Source organism: Aquarana catesbeiana, linkage group LG05 (genome assembly GCF_042186555.1).
Source record: "Aquarana catesbeiana isolate 2022-GZ linkage group LG05, ASM4218655v1, whole genome shotgun sequence".
Classification (NCBI taxonomy): domain Eukaryota; kingdom Metazoa; phylum Chordata; class Amphibia; order Anura; family Ranidae; genus Aquarana; species Aquarana catesbeiana.
The window spans coordinates 409,567,017-409,593,705 of record NC_133328.1 but is presented as its reverse complement, the minus strand read 5'-3'; the positions used below and the strand labels follow the sequence as shown (position 1 = coordinate 409,593,705).

The window sequence follows — 26,689 nt, the reverse complement described above, 5'->3', positions numbered from 1 at the left end:
TTCCATACACATTTTTTATCATTATTGTGCAATGTGCCTTTGAACTTGCTAGGGAATATGCCCACTAATGGAAGAGTGAATTCCCTAGCACTGCCACAGTTCCAAATTTGTTCTGCCATGTCATAGCCCCCTCCTCTGCTGAGAGTGTCTAATTACTCTCTGTGCTAACTCAGCTCCTCTTCTCCCTATATAACCATTTTTGTAACTAGGGGAATACTATAAAATGTCCCTTGAGTGACAGCTCTAAGTCTGCATACGTCACATCCAAGATGGTGGGGCCCAGTCTCGAGTCTTTTGGATGTCTACACAAGGGATGGTATTATAGCTAAATAACAAGCCTACAATACCTTAAATGCAATGTAATATTTTGGGAAGATTGTTGTTCAAATGATAAGTCTGGCAACAGGATCTCTTAATTCAACTTCTATAGGTTATGTTAATTGCTGACAGTGGGAACATAATTTCAAACAGTAAGTCTTTTGGGATTACCATATGATTAAGGCTGCCAACTTTTCTGCAAAAAAAATCCTACTGATATCAGCAACAAGACATTTACAAGGTCAGGCCAGTAAAACTTCAGGTAAATCTACCCTTGATATATCCAAATGTATAGTCCAACTAAAGGTGGAATTTGAGTGTATACAAGGAAAGGATGAATGTGTCACATATTTTTATCTGAAAGGTCGAGAGATATGTGGTGGTATGGAAGTAATAGAGCCTTAAAGAGTATGTAAAAAAGTAGACAATTTGTTTAAAGAAAAAAGTAAAAAAACAGCACAATAAATAGTAAAAACACATAAACTAGCCGAAAAAAGGAGATGCAGTTAACTTTGCTAGATGATTCATACACCTAAGGATGTAGTCTGTGCAAGTGAAGTGTGTTTTTAGCCTTTAGCATCCTTCCTTAAGCTGTTCATTACAGAAATGTGTTCCTTTCCTATATAGCTGGTACTAATTGTGATCATATTGTGCACCTAATGCGTTCACATAGTAAGCGGCAGTAAAGAAAAACACAAACAAGCAGTATGTTTCTGTTGTCACGTTGGACTACTGATGGGGCCCTACTGACTTAACGTGTACTCTTCAGAAGGTTTACCATTCAGGTAGGTAAGCTTCCCACACTGACACACAAGAACTCAAGATCTTTTCACATTTTGCTATTATTTGGCCTATTCATATAGTTTCCTGCCAAGTACAGTTGAACTGTACAGCAAAATAAGACTTTACTGTAACACAAAAGCTGACCTTTTCATTTTAATGGTGTTTACAATGACAGGTAAATGTCAGGTTTCAGATGAAGGTTGGACATTTTGGACTTTTGAGAGAGTGACAGGTATCTTCGAGTCTCCTGGAGCTGGAGCCTTTGTAACAGGGTGAACATGAGCCCTAAGGTCTGCTATTCTCTCTTTAAATTTTTGTTGCAGGTACTTCTCCTCTTTGGAGTAACTTTTAGCAAAAGCAGACATCAGAAGACATGCTGCTAGTGTTGTTCCCCCAATGCAAAACATAATGGCACCTGACAATTTACAAACATCGAGTGCTCCATTGAGCTGGACAGCATGACTGTCTACAACAACAAAATCTTCTTCTCCAAAGGCTTCGATTTTAGGTGGCACCAGAAACCCAACAGCAAGAACTGTTATACCTGTTAGCATGAGGACAATGCCCGATATGAGTCCGACCTATAAAGGAAAGTGTGCAAAGTCTGGTTATTACAATTATTACGAGTCATTTGAATCTGTTTAAAGACTAACCCTAACATTAAAGTTGCTTCATATAAAAGACCTACTAACAACATTCACAAATATGCAAGTGAAGGTGCTCCTGTTTGAAGATTTCCTGTAGTATTTAAAGCATCTATCAGTCCCTCACTAATGCTAAAAAATTAATATAAATAAAATACAGGCACTCATTGGGTGCTGTAGGTCACCCATTGGCAGACAGCCTGTTCTTCCTTAGAGCATGGTCTTATTATATGGGGGCAACTGTGTAACCTGCAATTCTGTTCTACAGTGAACTAGTAAATAGTCTTTTGGATTATATTTTAACAGATCACCATTTTCCAGAGTGAAGCAAATATTTGCCAAATAAAGTGAGTAAAAGCCTCCGCTCCGCACTGCTGACTGTCCAGTGGAATGGATTTGCTGTCATTTGCTTATCTCTGCTATCTAGATTAAAAGAATCATCTGGCCTCATTAACAGCTACACGCAATCCTGTGTACGTGTGCTGAAATTGTCCTGACAAGAGCTATTCTTGAATATGCACAATATTGTTTTGCATTACATGCCAGTATCACCTTGTGATGCAATACTGATATGAGTATTTGTCTTATAATCTAAATAGTTCTGAAACAGAATTATTGCAGTTGCAACAGTTGCACATCAATGGTCAGGAAGGTGATTTTAGTGGTCAAGTGCCACCCCTAGACATTGGCCAAAAAGATTAGAAACTCCTTCGGCAATCCCAATTGTTTTCTGCTTAAAATTCACTGGTTAAGGTGGAAATGATTAAAAAATTGGCTGATAAGCACTATTTATGGAACACATGCTTTTGTAAGGAAAATATTCATCTAAGGCGTCAGCAACCTGTAGATCACGATCTACCATTAGATCTTGGTTTGGGTTTGCTGACCAACCATTCCAGGCATCAAACAGAGTGCAATGCAGAGGGACTACTTGTAAAGTTGGAGCTGTAGTAGGGAGCAAGAGCCAGATAAGCAGATGCCTCCTCTTTAGTGCTGGCTACTGTCCCATGCGGATTGATACCAACTGCACTCTACCTCAGCAGGAAAGAAGAGATCTTCAGGTCAGTGTGAAGCAATACACTGGGTATAATAGCAGCGTTGCGTTGCTTTCTCACCACCTGCTTTAACCCCTTGGACCCCACAGAAGCATGCAGTTGCAGGGTGCTTGCAGAGTGGCCCCATTTACTTGAATGGGTCGCGATTGTCAGACGGTTGCACCCACCAAAAGTGACATGGGACTTAATTCCTGCTGCGGTATGTGTACACCAAAGCAGGTAGGGATTGCCGGCGGTAAAACCATGACTCAACCATAGGGATTTTTCAAATAAACCCCCCCAACTTTACGTGTGAATGAGCCCTAAGGGTGCCGCTGCCGAATGCAACTAAGGGCTCATTCGCAAGTGCAGCAGGCACTGCTGCTCCTCTGAAAAATGATCTGAGTGTGTTTGACAGGTGGTGCGAAGGCGATATGTTGCCTCCTCACCATCTGATTTTAACCCATAATCGCCATGTGTCAGGTGGCGACACTGTGTCCAGTGATCTTCCATTTTGTTCTGGTAGATCTCCACCTCTTTAAGGTTGCCTACCCCTGATCTAAGGAGTGTATTTATCAAAGATTTGATGAACAATTTGCCTGACATTTGCCTTAAATTCTTTTAGCAACAACTAGCCTAAGTATAAAGCCAAATTTGTGGACATTTGCTCAAAATTCGCCCAATGAAAATTGCATACCCATACAACTGGTAACATCTGTTCTTCAGTATATACAGGTCTTTATTGTAACATTTTCCCAAATCTTCTCTGCACATTTACCTGGCATTCCCTTAACCTGTTTGTAAACAAAATTCACCTGGTTGAGCTGCATTTTCTACTGAAAATGCAAATATTGTCTATTGAATCAGAACACTTTATTAATCCTAAAGGGAAATTACAAGTGTCAAACCTGTGTTTTCAATACAGGTTCAGAACTTCTTGGGGTAAATGTATTTAAAATTTCTACAAAGAAAGTGCGTTTCCAATTTATTAGTGAGTGGCAGCCTGCCTGCTAAGTTTATACCAGCCTACTTTTCCTTTAGCATTGAGGGGGTGTTTTGAGCAGCTTATCCAAATAGCTTTTAAGCACCCCCAGTGCCCAAGAAGGAGGGCTACGTGCCACCTAGATGCCTATAGTAAGACCTTTAATTTGACTTGTTCCTTAATGAACATAAAATCAATTCCCATAAAGTCTAAGACACATGTTAAAAGTTACATGGCTGAAGTTGTGAACCGCTGTCAAATCGTCTGGATAGAGATGTTAAAATTACATAAAAAAGCCCCCACCCCTGTTTAGAGATTGTTATTCCAGTTTGACATAGATGGCCCCTTTGACATCTCTTACGAAGCAGTTGTCCTCTCTAGCCAATATGTGCATGTTGTGTCTTTTGGAAGTACATGCTAGTGTCTCAGTGTGTTGCTTGCTTAAAAAACACAAGAATGGGATGTTTATTAAAATTCTGATACCCCATCACATAAAGGATGACTATATTGTTCTGTGTGTTCTGGTTCTCCCCTCAGTTCAAAGGCCCCATGTGTCAGGGCTGGGCTCAGCTCTTCCTTCTCTGAGCTGGCCGCTCAGCTGTCAGCTAATTGCCAACCTCTATCCCTCCACAGTTACTCAGCTGTTGATGATATCCTGCTCGTCAGTCCTGCCTACTTAAGCCGTCCAGTCCAGAGGAGCTCTGCCTTTGCCTTGGTCACATCACAGAAACTATCTCCTGCGATCCTGTTCAAGACTTGCTTTGCTGACATCCCTTCTGGCTCCAGATCCTGCTTGCTGTTCCACTACATTGATCCCTGACTTCTGGCTTGGCTGACTATCCGTTCCGGTTACTGAACTTGGCTATGTTTTGACTATGTTTGTTCTTTTTACTTTTATTATTAAACAAGTGTGATTTAACTGTACTTCTGTCTCAGCCTGATTTCATGGTTTCTGACACCATGTTTTTGCTTGACCTTGTGGAAAATGTATTGAAAGCTTATTCTGGGTACAAATTTTAAAGCTCTCCCAAGATGTCAGTGTTCTTTGTCTTTGGACTCTGTGTTTATTATTACAATCGCAGCCTGAAGTTGCATATTCATAATAACTCCTAGTTTGTATTCTAGTGGTTGGTGTGAGTCAAAAAGCAGATACTGGTGTGTGGGTTTCTTGCAGACTTCAATGTCCAAGTCACCCCCTCCTTGACACACAGTCCAAAAAGGGTAATTTGTTATTCTGTGTAAATTCCCAAGATATTTTTAGGAACTGGGTGTATGTGTTCGCTAAAGACTTGCACTTTAGGTGTGTTTATCTTGACCCATGCATTGTCCACATACCTAAACCAATGACTCTACCCTAGCAGTTTGGCAACAATTCACACCTTCAGCAATGTAGCACAAGCAAAAGCAAGCAACTAGCACTTTTCTCAGACCTTACGGCATTATAGGAGTTGGATTATACAACTTGAATAGGGAGGTTTCACAGACTGTCACACCTCCCATCATATGTGTTATACAGCAAAGTAAAAAAAAAATCAGAAATAGCTTGCTTACCTTCCAGAATATAGAGTTCCACCTACTGGGCGATCTCTGTATCTGAAAATCATCATCATATTCCCATATTGAAGCTGTACAGTCCTCATAAAATTGGTGCAGATAGGACCGAACTCCATAGCGATGGTATCCTCCTTCAGGAGTGCTTTGTGACTGCTTGGACCCACAGATGTCAGCAACTGAACTCATCCTTATGACCTGAAATTGCACACATTCAAGAAATATTTAGATAACCTAATAGAAAGAGGCTAATATTCAAACAAAACAACAACTTAACATTTTTTAGATCAAACAGGCAGTGGCAATTATAAATAAACTGCGGTTGTCCATTTGGAAGTTTTAGCAACCCTGACACTCTCTCTTTAATGTTTCTGCCACAGGCAAGGTTGAGTGTGTAGGGTTGTGACATGCTTAAAATACAGCTCGTCAATGAATCTGAAAATGAATGTCAGCACATCACCAGGTGTAAATATAGAGTATACAGGGGTCTTTTGAGCTTTAATACTTAAAGTATAGTGTAGTTTGCTATAGTAGCCTTTAAAAGAAGCAGAATGAAAATTGACAAGATGAAGGTATCCTAATCCCAAACTATTCAATCATTCTGGCTGCCCCTTCATGTGACTCAGTCCTCTCACTCCTCTCTATAGACCGTAATGTCTAAGTGCAGCCACCCCCTTCTCACCCCGCAAATCTGATACAGTGTCATTTTCTGACAGCTCTGGAAAATAAAACACATTTCTGGCAGTGACATTAACTCTGAAGATTCTGTTAAAAGTGATTCAGTTTTATTGCCTACAGAACTTCTTTTTATAGTGTAACAAATTTGCCCCGTTTTCCAACAAGTGGGTTAAAACAGCGATCACCAACCAGTGGTTGGTGGGCCACTGATGGTCCACGAGAACATCTTGGTGGTCCCCAGGGGTTCTGCCACAAATCAACATTGTGGCGCATGTATACCCCCCAATTTTGTTTCTAGTGTTCTCAATGCGTGCTGACAGTCAATAGTGTCAGCATGCTTTAATACCTGATGCCTCCTCTGTAGTTCTGGCTCCTGTGAACTTAGAAGAAGGTGCTGGGAGTAGTGCAGAGAGCGGGAGGTGAAGAAGGAGGGGACTTCCAATGGCAGCGCTGATCACAGACTGTGGGAGGGAGCACAGAGCTGTAGTGGGAGAGCGGCCCCCTTCTGAGCCTTGTAAATGTGATCAGGTGGCTGTAGAAATATTTAGATCACTTTTATATGATAGCCCACTGCTGGCTACAAATTTTGATACCAGGACCAAGGCTGCAGCCATGATCCTTGTATAACCACTTGTTCCCGAGGATTTACAGGTACAGGAAAACAGCGGAAAACATTGGAAAACGACATCGGAAACAGCAGAAAACATTGAAAAACAGAGGAAAACATCAGAAAATGACGTTGGAAAACATTGGAAAATGACGCCTCTGCCGCTCTGCGCATGCGCTTCCGTCTTATGAACAAATCCTACTTAAGAACAAACAGGCAGTCCCTAACCCGTTTGTAACTCGGGGACTGCCTGTATGTCAAAGTGGGGGAAGTGATAAGGTACAAAATGAGTGTAGCGCTATAAACATATGAAGAAGTCCAACGTAATAAACATTAAACTGACAGTTCCAAATAGAGCTGACAAAAGGGGATCTTCCTAGGGAAAATCTTCAAGGGTTAGACACTTCAAATTCATACATCATCTGGAGTGGAAACATACACAGCACCACCAAAAGTGAAGAGGCTTACCGGATGGAATGGACCCGCCAGGGCATACGCCAAGAGGGGTTAGAAAGGCTTAGGTGGTGAGTGTCTGCAGACGGCCCGGAGTGATCACGTGGGAAACGTCTCTGAGGTCTTTGCAAGTACGCAGTGTGAACGGTTAGGTTGTCGTGACAGTGCTGTGTTGGTGGGAGTGGTTGTGCGGAGTCCTAGAGCAGCAACGTGAGAGGCACCTCATCGTTCCTCCGGGCCGTCTGCAGACACTCACCACCTAAGCCTTTCTGACCCCTCTCGGCGTATGCCCTGGCGGGTCCATTCCACCCGGTAAGCCTCTTCACTTTTGGTGGTGCTGTGTATGTTTCCACTCCAGATGATGTATGAATTTGAAGTGTCTAGCCCTTGAAGATTTTCCCTAGGAAGATCCCCTTTTGTCAGCTCTATTTGGAACTGTCAGTTTAATGTTTATTACGTTGGACTTCTTCATATGTTTATAGCGCTACACTCATTTTGTACCTTATTGTTATCGCCCTTGTTGGTTGTGTTAGCTGCATATATATTTTTCACTCTGGCAGCGCAGAATTATTTTGTTTACATTTCTAAAAGTGGGGGAAGTGGTTAAAGTATTAGGACTGGGTTATATGAAGCTACCTACATGTAATTGGATACTGGCAAAAAAGAAAGGCTACAGAGACATCCACTATATAACCTCTCCTATTCCCAGCTAACCTCAGTATTGTAGCAAGCAACAAGGAGATCCCAAGAACATAGGGGAGAGACCAGTTTCCTATACTGTACTCTAGGAAAAAGATTTTATTGGTAAGTCTAACATTCTATTTTCCTGTTTTGTACAGTACAGGACACAGGCTTCTTTAAATCACTATGGCTGCTTTCACACTGAGGCGCTTTACAGGCGCTATAATGCTAAAAATAGCGCCTGCAAAGTGCCTGTAAAGCGCCGCTCCTCTCACTTTAGTGTAAAAGCCCGAGGGCTTTCACACTGGAGTGGTGCTTTGGCAGGATGCTAAAAAAAGTCCTGCAAGCAGCATCTTTGAGGCCCTGTAGGAGTGTGTATACACCGCTCCTACAGCGCCCCTGCCCATTGAAATCAATGGGCAGCACCGCCGAAGCACTTTTAACCCTTTTTCGGCCATTAGTGGGGTTTAAAAGTGCCCCACTAGCAGCCGAGAAGTGCTGCAAAAACGATGGTAAGGCGCCGCTAAAAATAGCGGCGCTTTACCGCCGACACCCGGGCGCTGCCAGTGGGAAAGTGCCCTAAGACTGAGACATCCCAAAGCAGCCTGAGGGGAAAGCAATGCCAACCGGCCCATGTATCAAGCAGGTCAAGAACTGCAGATTTGTAGCACCATATGCTGGAAAATGGCATCAGAGGTGTCTTGGACATCCGACTGAGAGAACTTAACAAATGTGTAAACAGAAGCCCAGTTGGCCACCTTGCAAATCTGAGAAACAGAGGCTTGATGCACTGACAGATCTAGTTGAATTTGCTTTAATAGAGAACAGATGAACCCTATCCTACAGACTACAGACTCCAATGGTATTTTGTCTGATACACTGAGTAATGGTGAAGTGAGAGGTACGGAGACCCTTGAGGGAACCTTCAGGTAGCACAAATAGTGAATTTGGTTTTCTAAAAGTGGCAGAGAGAAATTTCTTAATGATGCTACAGCGTAAGATGTAAGGAAGGAAAGACAGTATCCTAATGAAGGTGGAAAGCAGAGATCACCTTTTGGAGAAAAGATGCCTTAGGACTTAAGACATTTTTGTCCACGTGCAACAGTAAGAAAGGGCTCCATGCAGCATAAGGTCACCAACTCAGCAATCCACAAGAGTAACCACCTTACGGTTAAGGTCAGACAATGAAATTCCTCTGATTGGCTCAAAAGTGGCTTTTGAGGAGCCAAGAGAACCAGAGTAAGATCCCAGGGGCGATAGATAGGAACTAACAGGGGAAGAGATGTGAACTACTCCCTGAACAAAGGCCTTAAAGCTGAAGTTTAGCTGATTTCAGTGACATTAGTTACCTGTAACAAAGGATGCCCAACATCATGTAGGCAGCTGGATCCTTAAGAAAACTTCAATGCAGGAGTGCCCTGTCTTCTTCCTGTGGCTAAAGTCTGGCACACATGGGGTTAGTAGCATTGGGTTCCAGGCTGAAATGTTGTAAAATATATTTCTGACAACGAACTGCCTCCTCCTCCATTGAGAAAAGTTCTTTGATTGCTTGCACTACCCGTAACATTTTCTGTAAATGGAGGAGAGAATCCTGACAAAACAATTAAAAATGCTCTTAATGGAGGAGGAAGGGGGAGGGGCAGGTGTTCTGTGGAAACTTTTTTCACAGAAGCTCAGTTCAGAGCCCAAAACTATTATCTCCACAGCGCTGGAAGTTCAGCCAGGAAAAGGACAGGCACACCTGCAGTGAAGATTTCGCTAGAATCCAGCTGCCTGCGCAATGTGGGACATCCTTCATTACTGGTAAGTAATGTGACTGAAATTGTAGAGCAGGGGTGTCAATTTGGCAGCCCTCCAGCTGTTGTGGAACTACAAGTCCCATCATGCCTCATGCCTCTGCCTGTGGGACTTGCTTGTAACTGTCAGCCTTGCAATTACTTATTCTTCAGACTGGAGAAAGCGCAGGATTTGCCTCATGGAGTACTTGAACTTATTAATGAAAGTTCCTCAACTTGCACCAATGTGGAAAATTTGGAATCCCAAATTTTGTGTTGTCCCCAGAAAAGTAATAGAGGAGAAATCTTCCAACGAGGGCACTAGTTCTGGTGGCCTGGGGGTCCCCAAGGGATTCCATTGATTTGCAGGGATTTCCTTCCTGTTTGGCTATGGGTCAGGAAGTGAAGAGAAATTTCTGAAATGGGACACAGATGGAAAAAAAAAAAAAAAAATCTGACCGGGGTTATAACTCTCACTTGGTCTATCCAAAATGAAAAAAAAAATGTTTTGCCTATAGTTCTTCTTTAACCACTTCAATACTAGGCACTCCCCCCCCCCCCACCTTCTTGCCCAAGCCAATTTTCAGCTTTCAGCGCTGTCACATTTTAAATGGCAATTGCATGGTCATGCTACACTGTACTCAAATTAAATTTTTATCATTTTGTTCCCACAAATAGAGCATTCTTTTGATATTATTTGATCACCTCTGTTTTTTTTTTTTTTTTTTTGCTAAACAAATAAAAAAAGACCAAAATGTTGAAAAAAAAATATGTTTTTCTTTGTTTCTCCTATAAAATTTTGTAAATAAGTAAGTTTTCTCCTTCACTGATGGGCGTGATGAGGCAGCACTGATGGGCACTGATAAGGTGGCACTGATGAGGTGGCACCAATGAGGTGGCACTGATGGGCACTGATGATGGCCACTGATAGGCAGCACTGATGGACACTGATATGCAGCATCGATGGGCATTGATAGGCGGCACTGATGGGCACTGATAGGCATCACTGATGGGCACTGATAGGTGGCACTAATGGACACTCATGAGTGGCACTTATGGGCATCACTGATGGCACTGCAGGCATTGCTGATTGCCACTGATTGGCATCTGTCTGGGCACCGATTGACATCTGTCTGCACACTGATTGGCATCTGTATGGGCACTGACCATTATCCCTGGTGACCATCCATTGTGGGCATCCCTGGTGGTCCAGTGTGGGCATCCTCGGGGGGCTGTGCTTATAATCAATCCAAGCAGACCTCCCCTGTCAGGAGAGCCGCAGATCGGCTCTCCTCTGCTCGCGTCTGTCAGACGCAAGTGAGGAAAAGCTGATAAACGGCTCTTCCTGTTTACAGTGTGATCAGCCATGATTGGACACGGCTGATCACGTGGTAAAGAATCTCCGTCAGAGGCTTTACCGAGATCGGTGTTGCGGTGTGACAGACTGACACGCTGCACCACAGATCGCGGCGCGCGTGCCGGCTGTTATCCTGAAAGACATCATATGACGCCCAGTCATGATAACAGAATCACCGCACGGCGGTCATTCTGCTATAGGCCAGGCAGGAAGTGGTTAAAGCCCAAACCCTAATGCATACCTACCCAAGGGATTCCTATAGGCCTGAATGGCCCTGGCATGAGACCGAAAGGCTCTGGTTATATCTGTGTCCAGGGTCAAACCCAGGTACTCCACTCTGTGAGATGGGTCCAACAATGACTTCTGAAGGTTGAGGATTCACCTGAAGCTCTGCAGAACCTATACCGTTCATTGGATTTGGCTGACAGAGACAGGGAGGACTTACCCTTTAAAAGAATATTGACCAGGCATTTCACAATGTACTGTATACTGAGAATGGAGAAGAGTCAAAAGCAGAGCCAGCACCACGGCAAAAAATTGACGGGCCATGAACAGGCAACACAGAAGGGCAACAAACTGGTAATGTAGATTACCCATTGCAATCCACAGATAATGTTGTTGCAGAGGAAATATAAGAAAAAAAATTACTGACCTAGCATTTTCCATGAAAAACTTTTGAACTTGTAGGAACAAGTTGAGAGTCTTTAAATACAGAATTGACTAAAGTCCTCCATTCTAGTTCTGGAACTGAAACATTGAAAGCATTCTCCTGAAGGCACAAAGGTAATGACCCCATGGCTAAAAAGCTGTTGGACAGCCAAAAGCAGATCCATTGTGAAGGGGAAGGAGACAAGCAGGGAGGAGGTAGAGTACAAAACTTCAGTTTTTAGCCCCTGGAAACAGTACACTGCACCCAGGCATCAAAAATGTTCTTGGACCAGAACACAAAGACAAACAGATTTTCTATCACTTTGAGAAGTGGGGGTGCCACATTAATACACAGAGGCCTTGACTGTTCTTCAAGGCTATGTCTTCTTACAAATATATGTTCCTGACTGGGAGGAATAAAAAAAAAACCCTTTCAATTATCAGTAGTAGATCAATTGGTAGAGACTGGAGACTCTTCCTTCTGGGGAGGAGAGTACTCTTATGCCCTGTACACACGATCGGACATTCCGACAACAAAATCCATGGATTTTTTCCGACTGATGTTGGCTCAAACTTGTCTTGCATGCCCACGGTCACACAAATCTTGTCAGAAATTCTGAACGTCAAGAATGCAGTGACGTACAACGCGTACGACGAGAAAAAGGAAGTTCAATAGCCAGTGCGGCTCTTCTGCTTGATTCTGAGCATGCGTGGAACTTTGTGCGTCGGAATTGTGTACACATGATCAGAATTTACGACAACGGATTTTGGAAAATTTGAGATCCAGATCTCAAATTTTGTGTGACGGAAATTCTGCTGGAAAATGTCCGATGGAGCCTACACACGGTAGGAATTTCCAACAACAAGCTCCCATCGAACATTTTCCATCGGAAAATCCGACCGTGTGTACGGGGCATTAGGCTCCATGCATACTGGCTTAAAAAACGTTGCTTCTACAGGAGTTTTGTGTTCTGCCTGTAGAAGCAGTTCAATGTTATCCTATGTGTCCATGCACATTAGGACGTTAAGAGGCATATTTTGAGTTTAATGTTCAGAGGCAGAAGAAAAAACCCTTCTGGTTCGCATTTCTGATTGGAGCTTGGAGGCAGAAAAAACTTAAAACTCTCCTAAACTTGTCTAAACTTTGTACAAAAAATGCTCTATATGAGCGTTTTTTACTCCCAAAAGAACAGACATTTTTTTAAGCCCAGTGTGCATGGAGCCTCGTCTTCATGATCTCCTGGATGTATTTAACCAAGGAAGGACTAAACAGCCATTTATCTTCAAAGGGTGACTGCTCAAGGCATTTCTTGCAGGGAAGTTCAGCTGTCAAGCATTTAAGCCAGAGAATCCTGCACATGTGTACAGAGAGAAGGTTAATCTTAGGAATTAGGTGAAATGTGACCACAAAGACATTCTGACAATAGCATTAGGCAGCAGGCAAAAGCTGCCACTTACAAAGAATAGAGAAATCCGCAACGATTGATCTGGGATTCGGAGCTATAAACTTTGTTCAGGCAGCAATGGTCTTTTATTTATCAGATTTTTAAACACAGGATTATCCTCCACAGGGGCAGTGGGGGTCTTGTCAGGATGGGATACCAGAGGAATTGCCCACTTCCAAAGAAAATTTTGCTCAATGGAATATTGTTGGACAAAACATTTAGGGGGAGAAAAAATCTTCCCTGTGTGAAGGCAGTCGCTATACAGGACAGGCTCAATCAGAATGTGAACCAGAAGGTATTACCTGGTATAAGGAATTTTAGAGACCCTATACTAAACACCTTAGGGCGACCAGGCTCAGGCTGCTCCAATTTTCAAGAGCGTACATCTTCAATCAGCATAGCAATAGTAATAAAATCCTTAAGTTTTGGAGAGATTTCCACAGTAGGTATATCCTGATCAGATGCCTGAGAGTGCGAGAATCTTTCCTTAGCAGATGCCTTCCCCTCCTGGTCAAGGCCAAAGTCAAAGACTGACATTAGAGGGGAGGCAGCAGGGGCACAGCTGTGACCCCTGTAATCTAAAGACTCGACAAGGTCAGACATTCTGCCCATGAACTCTGAACTTTCTCTGTAGGCAGGAAGAAAGAGACAGGCTGAAAGGCCAGCTGAAGACCAAAGGAAGGAGTCAATCAGAACAGGGGCAACCATCACAGGAGAGAGTACCAGGGTCATTAACCAATGTACTACAACCCCCAGTAGGACTAAAGGCTAAACCTGAGCTATTTAACCCATCTTGTTTTTCTGTGTATGGTCCACCACATGTGTGAATACATTGTCCCCAGTGGGGTACTCATGATCTCTGCAGCTTTAGTGAGGGGGGGGGGGGGGTAACTCAGTGAAAACACCTGCGGGCTGCTGTAACCCAGAATCAGTGATAATAAACCACTATTAGTGTGCCCAGGAGATGTTGCTTGGCTGATGTCCTGAATGCAAACAGAAAGGGACAGGGCAGAAATCTCTCCTAAAGCAAGGTAGCAAATGCACAGTAAGCACTTTTGCCCACAGCACAGCACCATAAACAATAGGGAGCACCTGGCACACTTGTCCGATCACAGGAACCCTTTGGCAGGACATCCACATAGTGCCTAAAATACCATCACCTTTACTTTCCTGGACCATGCCACTGAATGAGTGAAAGGGTCAAAGTCTAACCCCCAAAGGGAAAAAAGTAATGGGCACTAGGACTGATTGTTTAGAGGGCTTCTGCCCTGTGTATACATCACATCAGTAGTGATAAAAAGGAGGAGTAAACCTCTTCCTGGTTTCGTCATTTCCACGGTAGGCATACACCCTCAGGGGTTTTATTAGAGACTGAGCTCTGCCCCAGGAAGATAATGGCTCTGGTTCTGTAAAGCACCTTATAGCTAACTCCACACCCTACACTACATGCCAAGGGGTGCACTCTAAAGGCTGGCCCTACATCATCCATCAGGCAGGAGCCGTATACAGTCCTCCAACTCCGCAGTGGGTATAGTGCAGCTGGGTTGATGAAGTAAACTTCTTGGAAGATATCATCTAGAGAAAGAAAGAAAGAGAAAACCTCCATATTAGGACGGTAAGAATCTCTCAGTACAGGAAAGAAGTTCATCACCTAAAGCTGGTTGGTAATGCAAGGAGGTATTCAGGGGGATGTATCTACAGCCTTTCTTATTTGCCATTTTCCAATTACCTGAAGGTAGCTGCATATAGCCCAGTTGTAATGATTTAAAGAGGCCTGTGTACTTTACTGTAAGATCAAGAAACCTTCACACCACATCACTGTTGATGAATCTAAAGGAGATTTACAATATAATAGAGTAGAAAGTGAAAAACACTAAACTAGTAGAATTTAGTTCAAAATGTGTCATCTTAAGAACACTTGTTCAATTTCCCGATCATTAATGGTGTCAAATCGATGTTCGTTTTTGACCGCAGTGATGAAAATATTCAAAGGAGCAGGATGGAAAAATTTCCATAAATTAAGTTTCTAACAATGTATGTGGTTTTCGTTTATAAAAGTACATTCATTCCAAAATCGAATGTTTAAGCAAACAAAATTTTAAATCACTTTTGATCAACATTTGTTTTGTACTATGAATTTTCATATGAATACAAATCTACTAGCGTACAGCCAGCTTAAGACTGTTATCCTGTCCCAGTTCCTGCTGCTTCTAAACCATGACCATAAGATTATGTTGCTGACTTATGCCAGGAGAGGATACGTCTGCTGTTACTGAACTCTGGATGACAAAGTTCTTGAAGGTAAATAGAACAATTCTTTTGAGTGTTGTAGAAGCTAATTTTGTTATGCCTAGCCGCTATATTAGGTTAATTCATTATTGTATTTAGTTTTGATTTATACTAGTTCCAGAATTACGCTAAAAATAACCATCCTTTTGTGTATTATAAAAGTGAATGTGGTTACATGTCTAGCTTGCAGATGAGGGCATTTTGTTATTGCCCTTTGTACTGTCACTTTTCATTTTTTTTACTATTTCCTTGGCAATCACTGCAATCAACCTAGTTTCATAGTGTTTAAATCACTACAAATATTGTTTAGGTATAGTAACTACATTCTTTCCTTTTAATGAAATATTCCCCTTGAGGTTTACATTTTCCATACTTGCTCTATTTTCATTTGAGATTTGGTAATTTGCTGCATTTTGCTGGGGCCTTGCATTCACATTCATTTCAGGATACAGAGCCAAACATCCCCTTCATATGAATTGTATAAAAAAAATCAGGAAGCTCTACATTTTCATGATGTCTGGCTGCTTGGACCTAGATATAAATAAAATCTATAAATAAATGTCTACATTTCGTAGGGATACTGCAGCTCAACAGAAGCTTTCTATATAATCTATCTCAATGGAAAAGCTGTGGAAAATGCATATTGATGCCACTGGTTCACTTTACCAACAGAAAATGTTCATTACCCACTTAAAGAGGAAGTAAACCCTGATGGGTTTTACTTCCTCTTTTGTTCCCTGCAAACCCTGCAAAGTAAAAGCATAATGGGCTAGTATGCATCGCACACTAGTTTATTGTGTGGCACTTACCTGCAAACAAAGCCCACGCTGTCCCCGTTGGTGGAAGCATCCACCTTTGCCCCATATTCCTTCCGGGGCCATGGACTCTGGCTGTGTGACTGGCCAGAGCCGCGTGGCATCACTCCCGCGCATGCGCGCTGAAGCTGCCAGTCGCGACACTCGCTCAGGAAGAAACGGCACGGAGGTCCGTTTCTTCACAGTGCATGCGCCGATGACATCATCGGGGCACTACAAGGTAAATATCTCCTAAACGGCGAATGTTTAGGAGGTATTTACAGTATCTATAGGTAAGCCTTATTCTAGGCTTACCTATAAGTACAAGTTCTAAAAAGGGGTCTGCAACCACTTTAAGTGTATTTCTGACACTTGTTGCTTACAAGGTAAAATCTGTATTTTTTGCTAGAAAATTACTTAGAACCCCCAAACATTATATATATATTTTTAGCAAAGACTCTGGAGAATAAAATGGCGGTTGTTGCAATATTTTATGTCACATGGTATTTGTGCAGTGGTCTTTCAAACGCAATTGTTTTGGAAAAAATACACTTCACTGAATTAAAATAATAAAAATAAACAGTAAAGTTAGCCCAATTTTTTTGTACACTGTGAAAAATGATGTTACACCGAGTAAATAGATACCTAACATGTTACAGTTTAAAATTCCGCAAACTCGTGGAATAGCCAAACTACAGTATTTAAAAATCTCCTTAGGTGATGCTTTAAACATTTTTAACAATTACCTTTTTAGAGTTACAGAGGAAGTCTTTTGCTAGAACTATTGCTCTCACTCTGACGATCGTGGCCATACCTCACATGTGTGATTTGAACACTGTTCACATTTGCGGGCGCGACTTAAATATGCATTTTCTTTGATGCACGCAGGGACGGGAGGGGGGGGGCGCTTTACATTTTTTTCCCCTTATTTATTTATTTTTACGCTGTCCCTTTAAAAAAAAAAAAAAAACCTCTGATCACTTTTCTTGCTGTCATGAGGAATCTAAAAATTCCTTTGTGACAGTAATATGCAGTGAAAGGTACTCTTTATGGAGGGATCTGGGGTCTAAAACCCCAAATCCCTTCTTTGCACTTAAAAGTATTCAAAATGCCAAAATCTGAGCTTTGGAATACTGACTTTTTAAAAAATCTGCGCCATTGGCAGCTGAGTAAACCGGAAGTGACGTCCTGATGTTGAGTCCGGGTTTTTAGATCGGAGACCTGATCAAAGCCAATCCTGGCTTTGTATGGGTCTCCGGCCAGCCGGAGGTCTCCCGGTGGAAGGTGTCCCCTCCTGCTCCTGGTCATAACGGCCGAGCTGGCTGGTTGTTATCACTAGAAAGCTGACCGCCAGCTCTAAAAAACGGTACTGGGGTGAAGCCTGCAGCAGCGGTACAACTACTTCCTTAAATCGGTGATATAAGAGAAAAGCACAGGCACCCTAATTTACACCCCCCGTCACAGTATTTGACAGCCATTGGTTCCCACTGCTATCAAACTGGTCAGGATGGGGGATGGACAAGGGGGCTGGGGGGGTTGAGAAGTGCGCCCTGCACAGAGTGCAGGGTTCATGAGTACACTGCATACAGAGTGCAGAGTTGAGGAGTGTGCTATGTAGAGGGTTGAGTAGTGCACTAAACACAGAGTGCAGAGTTCAGGAGTGTGCTACGTACAGAGTACAGTGTTCAGCAGTTTATTGCAGAGTTCAGGTGGACACATGTACAGAGTGCAGGGTTGAACAATGTATTAAACATGAAGTGCAGAGTTTGAGCAGTGCACTGCAAACAGGGTGCAGAGTTGAGGAGTGTGCTATGTACAAAGTGCAGAATGCAGCGGTATGCTATGTACAGATTTTGGGTTGAGGAGTGCGCACTGCACAGAGTGCAGGGTTCATCAGTACACTACATACAGAGTGCAGAGTTGAGGAGTGTACTATGTACAGGGTTGAGTAGTGCACTAAACACAGAGTGCAGAGTTCAGCTTTGTATAGAGTGTGCAGTGTACAGAGTTCAGGGTTCAGGAGTGCACTGCATAAACAGTACGGGGTTCAGAATTGTGCTAGGTACAGAGTGCAGGGTTCAGGATTGTGCTACGTACAGAGTTCAGGGTTTAGGAGTACACTACGTGCAGAGCCCAAGAGCACATTACATTCAGAGCGCAGGGTTCAGAAGTGCACAACATACAGAGTGCAGGGTTCAGGAGTGTGTTACATTCAGATTGCAGGGTTCAGGAGTGCGCTACATACAAAGTGCAGGGTCCAGAATGGTGCCATTTACAGAGTGTAGGGTTCAGGAGTGCGCTACGTGCAGAGTGCATGGTTCAGAAGTGTGCTATGTACAGAGTGCATGGTTCAGGAGTGTGCTATGTACAGAGTGCAGGGTTTAGGATTGTGCTATGTACAGAGTGCATGGTTCAGGAGTGCACTACTTGCAGAGTACAGCATTCCGAAGTGTGTTACATTCAGAGTGCATGGTTTAAGAGTGCGTTACATACAGAGTGCAGGGTTCAGGTGTGCGTTCCATGCAGAGTGTAGGGTTTGGGAGTGCATTACATGTAGAGTGCAGGGTTCAGGAGTGCGTTACATGCAGAGTGCAGGGTTCAGGAGTGCGTTACATGCAGAGTGCAGGGTTCAGGAGTGCATTACATGCAGAGCGCAGGGTTCAGGAGTGTGTTACAGGCAGAGTGAAGGGTTCAGGAGTGTGTTACATGCAGAGTGCAGTGTTCAGGAGTGCGTTACATGCAGAGTGCAGCATTCAGGAGTGCATTACATGCAGAGAGCAGTGTTCAAAATCACACTACATAAAGAGGGCAGGGTTCAGGAGTGCTCTATGTACAAGGTGCAGCGTTCAGGAGGAGTGCATTACATTCAGAGTGCAGGGTTGAGGATTGTGCTATCACAATCTGAGTGCCAGTGTGCATATCTCACAGGCCAGTTTACACCCCCCTTCAGAGCTCTCCCCCCAAATTTCTGCCCCCCCCAATACAAAGCTTTTCTCTCCTCCCTGCCCAGTGCAGAGTGCCTTTCTCCTCCTTTTCCAGTACAGACCTCCTCTCCCTGTGTAGTACACAGAGTTGCCTCACAGAAAAGAATGGACTGAAACTTACAGGAGGTCAGGCTGTCGGCATGGGCTTCTTGAGATGCTGCGGGCTCGATGTTAGAGCTGTTTGCCCCTCTACATCCCATCCCCTCCTCTGCTGTATATGCAGGGAGAGCAGGAAGGGTTGAGTGTGTCGCCGCGATAGGTGTCACTTACAAACACAGAAGCTGGGATGCTAGTAAGCAGTGATGCATGATGCAGGGCCGAAGGCGTCGGCTAAAAAAATAAAAAGCCCTTAGTGCATCAAAAAACTTAAAGCTGACAGCTGGCCTGGCCCCCTATCAAAGAGAAGGGCTCGGGCCCCCTACAGGAGGGCCAGTTGTACCCCCCTATCGGCGGCCCTGGCAACTCTGCACATGCTCAGTTTTCACTAAGCATCTATGCTGAGCATTTCCTCTGTATCTGGGAAGCTGTGTGTGTGTTCTCCTTTTAGCAAACTGAAGTGCATTAGGAATCCTGTTTCATGTAGACCTAAACCCTAGCTGGGTAAATGTTCAATACCATAGTGTTTCTGTTTCACTAGCAAGAATTGGCATTTTAATTGGACCAAGGTTCAAAAATCAATGAGAAAAAACCCTTTGGAGTGTTAAAAAACTCATTTTGTTTGTGAATATATACGTTTGACATTTTTTGTTAATAAACAATGAATATACTTTGCAAGGACAGTACTCTCTGGTGTTTTGTTAGACGTGCATACCTAACTGGGCAGAATTGACTTTCCTAAACCACTGTGTAGCACAAATAATGCATGCAGACCACTTCCTGTCTGCATGCATCTGTTCCAATACCAGCTGCACATCATTTGCTTAGACCCAGTCCCTGGTCTATGCCGGTGTGATATGTGACATGAGCATAACTTGTAGACATTTATCACCTCATGACAGAAGGTGCCTGAATAAGGACCTTCAGGGCAAATCACCAGTTTTCAGTGAAAGCTGCAGATTTAAAAATATAGAAAACAACTTTTGAAATTATATCAACATTCCAAATCTTATATGAGATTTTACTAACTGGTCGACTTTAATACTTCTTTTCTGACAAATAAAAGGCATCCAATCTTGTAATCATCTCATATTTAACGGCGGAACAACAAAATGTTCTTTGCTCTTGGCAAATAATCTGTCTGAGTTGTAACTCAACTATGATCCTACCTTTAAGAATGATGAAAAATCTGAATCCCTCTTACGAGAGAAAAAAGTACAATTTTATTTTTAATCTTGTATGGGTTTTCTGAGAAAGTCTGGTTCACTCTGTGATTCATAGCTAGGCCATAAAAGCTCCAATGTAGCAAACAAAATTACAATAAAAATCCAAACTTAATTAAGAGACAATAAATAACAATTCAGAAGTGACTCAGTAGAGTGAAATAACCTTATATGTTTAATAGATATGCTTGTTCGGCTTCACTTTTTAAACAATAAATCCAAAGATAGCTACTGTAATGCATATTGATGTCATTTCATTTATGCCAATTATATTAAAAAATACTATAACAGATTAGCAAAATGAAAGCTGATTGGTTGCCCTGGGTAATAGTAACTTATTTTCCTTGTCCCTACTTCTATAACTTGGGTTCAATTGTAATTTCAACTCAGTTTTTCCTAAAATAGGGTTCCCTCTTATGGGTGTAGTTGACTGTATTTTATTCCCTACCTGGAATTCAGTACTGTCTAGGATGGTAGATTCCTCCCCCACACAGTGATAGCCAGTGGTGTATTATGGTATTGTGCTGCCCTAGGTAGAACTAAAATCGGGCAACCCCCCCTCCATCTTAATTTGTCCCACCCCTTCCTGTTCGTTGACACCCGCTGCCATTCAATCCTGTCCGCCAAAAACAAACGGATGGGGATCTATTCACCATCTGTCTGGAGGATCAAATTGCAGACAGATGGAAATGGACAGGCGGTCTGTTTCCATTCAACTACCTCATAGAGGAGAGCTGACTGCGTCAGTGTCCGTTCTGCATAACGGACAGGTCTGCTTTACGGAGCCCACCCACATGAAAGGGCCCTTACTATGTATTTTATTTTATTTAAATTCTTTTACAACTTTATTTTTTCTTGTAGGAGGTGGAATTGTATTATTTTAATTTTATAATATTTATTTAATATTTTTTTTTACATGGGGGGGGGGGTTGCTTTGGAGAGACATCAGGGGTCTAAACAGACCTCTAATGTCTCTTTTTTTTTGAGACAGAGAAAGGGACTGAAGACAGTCCCCTTTCTCTGCAGCCTGGGCTGCACTGTGGATGAATGAGATAGGAGTCTTTATAGAGACTCCTATTCATTCATAAAATGAAATATAGTAAACAATGTTTACTATATTTCATTCACAAACTGACAAACAGTAAACACAGGTTACTATATGTCAGTGATTAAAGAATGCCAAAGCAATCAGTACTGGGATCGCTGTCTGTATTCTTTCAGGAAAAGAAGGGGGCTGGTAAACACAAGTTTACCAGCCCCCCGCTCTCCACCCATCCAGCTGTCTCCCACACTAGCAAGAGGGGGAGGAGGGAGAGCTGGCTAGCAGCTTCAGGTGAAGGGGTTTCCTGCAACTCCAAAATTTGGCGGGAGGGGAAGCCAACAGCTGCAGGAGATTGGATTTGCGAGGGGGGGGGAATCAGTGCAATGGAGTGAACTTACTTGGAGTGGGAGCCTGGGGCCGGCACTGCCTCTCTGAAAAATGGCAACAAAGGCAAATGCCTTATTTGCCTCGTTGTAGATACGCCCCTGCTGATAGCATGGCTAGGACAGTAAAAGCTCAGCGATTTAGTCAAGCTGTCATGAGCTCTGCAAACAATCCTATGAAAAATCTAACAGTGGCAAAGGGTACAAAAATACAGTTACATTTGTTTTCTGTGCCAGGAGTCAGATGCTAGTGGTGTTTAGTGCAAGGTTTCCAGCACTGCGAACCATTGTGAGCAGTGTACAAGCCAGCGTTTTATCCCTACACTAATGCATCCCCCATCACTTAAAGATGAACTCTTAGCAGACATAACAAAAACTTGTTAAAGCGGTAATGTAATATATTGCAGCTTACCAATCAATAGATGTGGTGGCTGCATTCGTTTCTATTTTTAGGCTTTTTTCCTTGGTTTTCAGCTGGTGGCCAGTAACATGCCACTTGTGTTAAAGTGCCTCCACTGTGGATGAAGAAACACAGGGGGCACTTTTGGAAAGCGGCATTGTCAGTCTGGGGGGAGGGGAGTGTTAGATGTACTAGCAGATTTAGACACTAAAAAAATGAAGTCTAACTCCAGCTAATACTTGTAAGCAGTTACAGCAACGTTTTTTTTTTCTTTTTTGAGATAAAGATTTTCCATAAATAAATAAAAGCTGATCAATGTAAGCACCCCTGTCAATGGTAAATGATTTTTCTCAACTTTGTAACTGCTTCATCTGCAAGACAGCTGGAAACACAACAGATTTACTGGCAAAATTACCAAGTGAAAATAAAGGAAAGAAAGCCTAAAAAAACAAAAAAAAAACAAATTCAACCGTCACATCTAAAGTATGCCAAGCTGCAATATAATAAAAGTTTGCTTTTGACTTTAATACCACTTTAATGCAGTTGTGTATTACTTTAAATATTTAAACTGATATTTACATACAACTACCACTAACAACTTGAATCTGTCTTGAAATCAGGCTCTGGCATCTACTTGCACAGCTTCACTGAGACTGGGATTGGGAAGGGTAGTGCTAGTAGCCAATCAGGCTTTCTTTGTTAGCACATGTGCTAGCAGGGAACCTGATGGCAGGAGGACAGCGCAGAATGAGCTAATGACTTATTGCTGTGTTGCTACTCCATCATTGTTCTATTAGAAACTGGGAGAGCAGGTAGGTAGCATCACTTTATTCTTTAACTGCAACCCTTAAAGGGGTTGTAAACCCTCAAGGTTTTTCACCTTAATGCATTCTTTCCAGCGACGGGGACGAGCACACCAGCTCCAGCCGGTGTCTCGGGTCCTGATTGGATAGATTGATAGCTGCGCAGCCATTGGCTCCTGCTGCTGTCAATCAAATCCAATGATGTGGGAGTCGGGGCCGAGTCCTGCTGTCTGTGTCAATGGACGCAGCAGCAGGACACAGGAGCACCGCTGCATGAGTGCCCCCAGGGAAAGCGTTTCTCCTGTCGGGGCACTCGATGAGGGGAGGAGCCAGGAGTGCCACTGGGGGACCCCAGAAGAGGAGGATTGAGGCACTCTGTTCAAAACCCTTGCACAGAGGAGGTAAGTATGACATGTTTGTTATTTAAAAAAAAAAAAAAAAAAAAGAGCCTTTACAATGCCTTTAAAGTGGTTGGAAGGGCAGATGTTTTTTTTTTTTTTATCTTAAAGTGTTACTAAACTCAGAACCTGCATTCACTATATCTGGTCTCCCACAGTACACCGAAAATGGAAATGCAATTATTTTTAGTAAATATAAACTGCTAAATACATTTTCTCATCAGCAGTATATAGCAGTGACTTGTATCAATCTCTGCTTAAAGCTTGCAGGAGGGGTTTTCATTCTCCAATGATCCTCTGTCTGGGCAGTGCTGATTGGCCCTGTGCTGATCACATGCACTCTCCCAAGAAAAAAAAAACTCTCTAGCAATACACACCCAACTGAGCATCTGCAACATGAGATGTATTGGAGTCCATTAAAGAAGAAGATCAGAGAGACAGGATCATACAGCCTTGATACACAATGCAGAGGATTAACCCTTTAGGTTCCACAGTGAGTATAACAAGCATGTTTTACTGCATATACACACTGATTTTACTGTTGTGCGTTTAGTAACACTTTAATGAATTCTATGAATTAAGATAAAAAGCATTCTGTGTCAGCAGCCACCCTCAGCTCCCCACTAACCTGAGGTCCATCTAGATCCAGTGACATTATAGGATTGTCTCAGCTGCCCTGCACTCCCCTCCTCATTAGCTGAGACATTGGCTCCCGCTGCTGTCAATCAAAGTCAGTCAGCCAATGAGGAGAGAAAGGGGCGGGGCCAGGCCCTGGCTCATGTCTGAATGGACACAGGGAGCTGTGGCTTGGCTCGGATGCCCCCATAGCGAGCTGCTTGCTGTGGGGGCACTCAACAAGAGGGAGGGGCCAGGAGCACCGAAGAGGGACCTGAGAAGAGGAGGATCGGGGCTGCTCTGTGCAAAACCAACTGCATAGAGGAGGTAAGTATAACATGTTTGTTATTTTTAATTAAAAAAAAGAGAATTTACAAATCACTTTAAAGAGAGATACAGGTGCTGCCATTACAACCTCCTTTGACAAATACTATTTGCCTGGCTTCCTTTGCTGTACTATAATTATTTTGAGACACTGACCTGTAACAAGCATAAAGGACAACCAGAGTGAAATCACAACTTGTTCCAGGTCAGTCATATTCTGCTACATACCATATCCAGCAATGGGAGCTTCTGCATCAACAGTAAGCAATTCTATGCCAAAAAACACCCATCGCCAGCATCCCAGTACCAGATGCAACCGTTCTGCATAAATACTGCATCATACATCATATAGTGGATTCTCCATGTGAACATATAAAAAATACACAGAGCTTAGTGTACATTGCCTATGCCGGAAGGGAGGAGAAGCCCCTTCCTGAGGTCTTGGGCAGCAGCTAAAACTGCTAGAAGGGGGCTGAATCCTCTCCTATTCCTGCATATTGTGCAAGTTTTCATTGTGAGTGGAGTGGCCTTTAACTACAAACTATTCACTAAATGAGAAATATGTTAAGAGTCAAATTTTCATAAAAGGCAAACAGCTGCATGTCAAGACCAATTTATCTGGCCTGCTTCTGAGCACACTATTCAATTAGTAGAGAGACTATTTTTAATTGATATGCATTGCAACTTTTATTTTTTGCAGGTGTGAAGATTAAAATGTTGCGTAGCTCATTTTATATGAAACACAGCTGCACATGCTGTTTTACACAGTCAGCTGCCTTTAGAATAGCCTGTGCCTCACTATAATTAATTACACATACCACAAGAAAAAGTAGAACAGTAACTCTGATGATACTTAGAAAGAAAGTGATAATATTTCTGTCATAGCAACCCCAGCTAAACACTACAATGTATTCAATGTGCCTCTATGGGGAACTTGTTGTGCAATGCACATTGTATCATTACAAGTACTTCCAAAACAACAAACATTAGTATTATTAGTTGTTTGAAAAGATAATCTTAATCTTTAAATACGCTCAGGGTAAATTTACAGTAGACATGAGTATAAATCTCCCTTGCCTCTAAAGCCCTTTCAGATCGCGCACCAGAGGCTACTGACAGGTGGTGGGGAAGTGATGTGACACCTCATCACCATCGGTTTCAACCCCAATTTTGCCGACAAATGCTCTGCAACCTTGTGCACTGCATGTGGTTGCGGGGCGTTTGTGGCACTTCACCATTTACTTGAATGTGTAGCAGATTTGCTGCCCGCTGATAGCTTCATGTTGGGTGTGAACTTTGCCATGTGTAGGAATCAAAAAATCACAGCCGCGGCATGTAAAGACCCCTGACTGCTGCCTATTGCAAAAACGCGGCTCAATCACGGATTTTTGCAGCCCCCCACCTGCAACTCTAAAGGAAGCCTCAGAGTAATATGAAAGTGGACCTATTAATATGCTTTTTTATAAAAAATAGGAATTTGTAATTTATACATTTTAAAGAGATAGTAAAGCCTTGTTTGTTTTTTTTTATTAAATAACAAACATGTTATACTTATCTGCTTTGTGCAGTGGCTTTGCACAGAGCAACCCAGATCCTCTTCTCGGGTCCAACGCCGGCGCTCCTGGCTCCTCCCTCCTGCTGGGTGCTCCCCACAGCAAGTAGGCTTGGGGCACCCAAGCATGCTTGCTCCCGACCTGCAGCTCTGTGTGTCCATTCATACACAGAGCCGTGGCTCGGCCCCGTCCCCTCTGTCCCCCGATTGGCTCACTGGCTGTGATTGACCACAGAGAGGTAAGGCTCTCGTGGACATCACTGGATCGAAAGGGGGCTCAGGTAAGTCTTGGGGGGGGGGGGCTGCTGCACACCGAAGGTTTTTTACCTTCATGCATGCACATGAAGGTAAAAAAAACCTTGTACCTTTACAACCACTTTAAGGCTTCATGCACACAGGACGTTTTGGTAATGCTGCTTTTTCCTCCCCTGGGGCAAAGGCATCCAGGGGAGGAAAAAGCAGCATTGAAAAAGTGTCCAGACTATTTACAGGCGTTTAGGCAAGTCAGTGTTTTTTTGCGGCAAAACACTCCTCTACTGCCACTGTTTTTTTTTTCTACATCTAAACGCCTATTTGTACAAGGACACATAGGGGGTTTATTACGAAAGGCAAATCCACTTTGCACTGCAAGTGCACTTGAAAGTGCACTGAAAGTGCACTTGGAAGTGCAGTCACTCTCAACCTTAGGGGTAGATCTGAAATGAAGGGAAGCTCTGCTGATTTTATCATCCAATCATGTGCAAGCTAAAATGCTGTTTTTTATTTTCCTTGCATGTCCCCCTCGGATCTACAGCGACTGCACTTTCAAGTGCACTTGCAGTGCAAAGTGG

At 43.0% G+C, this 26,689-nt stretch overlaps 1 protein-coding gene across 2 annotated transcripts in view; it reads right to left on the bottom strand.

Annotated features, from left to right (window-relative positions):
- Nucleotides 1-204: 204 nt before the first annotated feature.
- NRSN1 (neurensin 1) overlaps nucleotides 205-26,689 on the bottom strand; it is a 38,478-nt gene continuing 11,993 nt past the window's right edge. For both annotated transcript variants that reach the window (XM_073631147.1, XM_073631148.1), the window contains exons 2-3: nucleotides 5,313-5,510; nucleotides 205-1,682 (exon numbers count right to left, since the gene is read on the bottom strand). In XM_073631147.1, the coding sequence (XP_073487248.1) occupies nucleotides 1,284-1,682; nucleotides 5,313-5,501 (588 nt within the window). In that variant the 5' untranslated portion in view covers nucleotides 5,502-5,510 and the 3' untranslated portion in view covers nucleotides 205-1,283. The remainder of the gene's footprint in view (nucleotides 1,683-5,312; nucleotides 5,511-26,689) is intronic.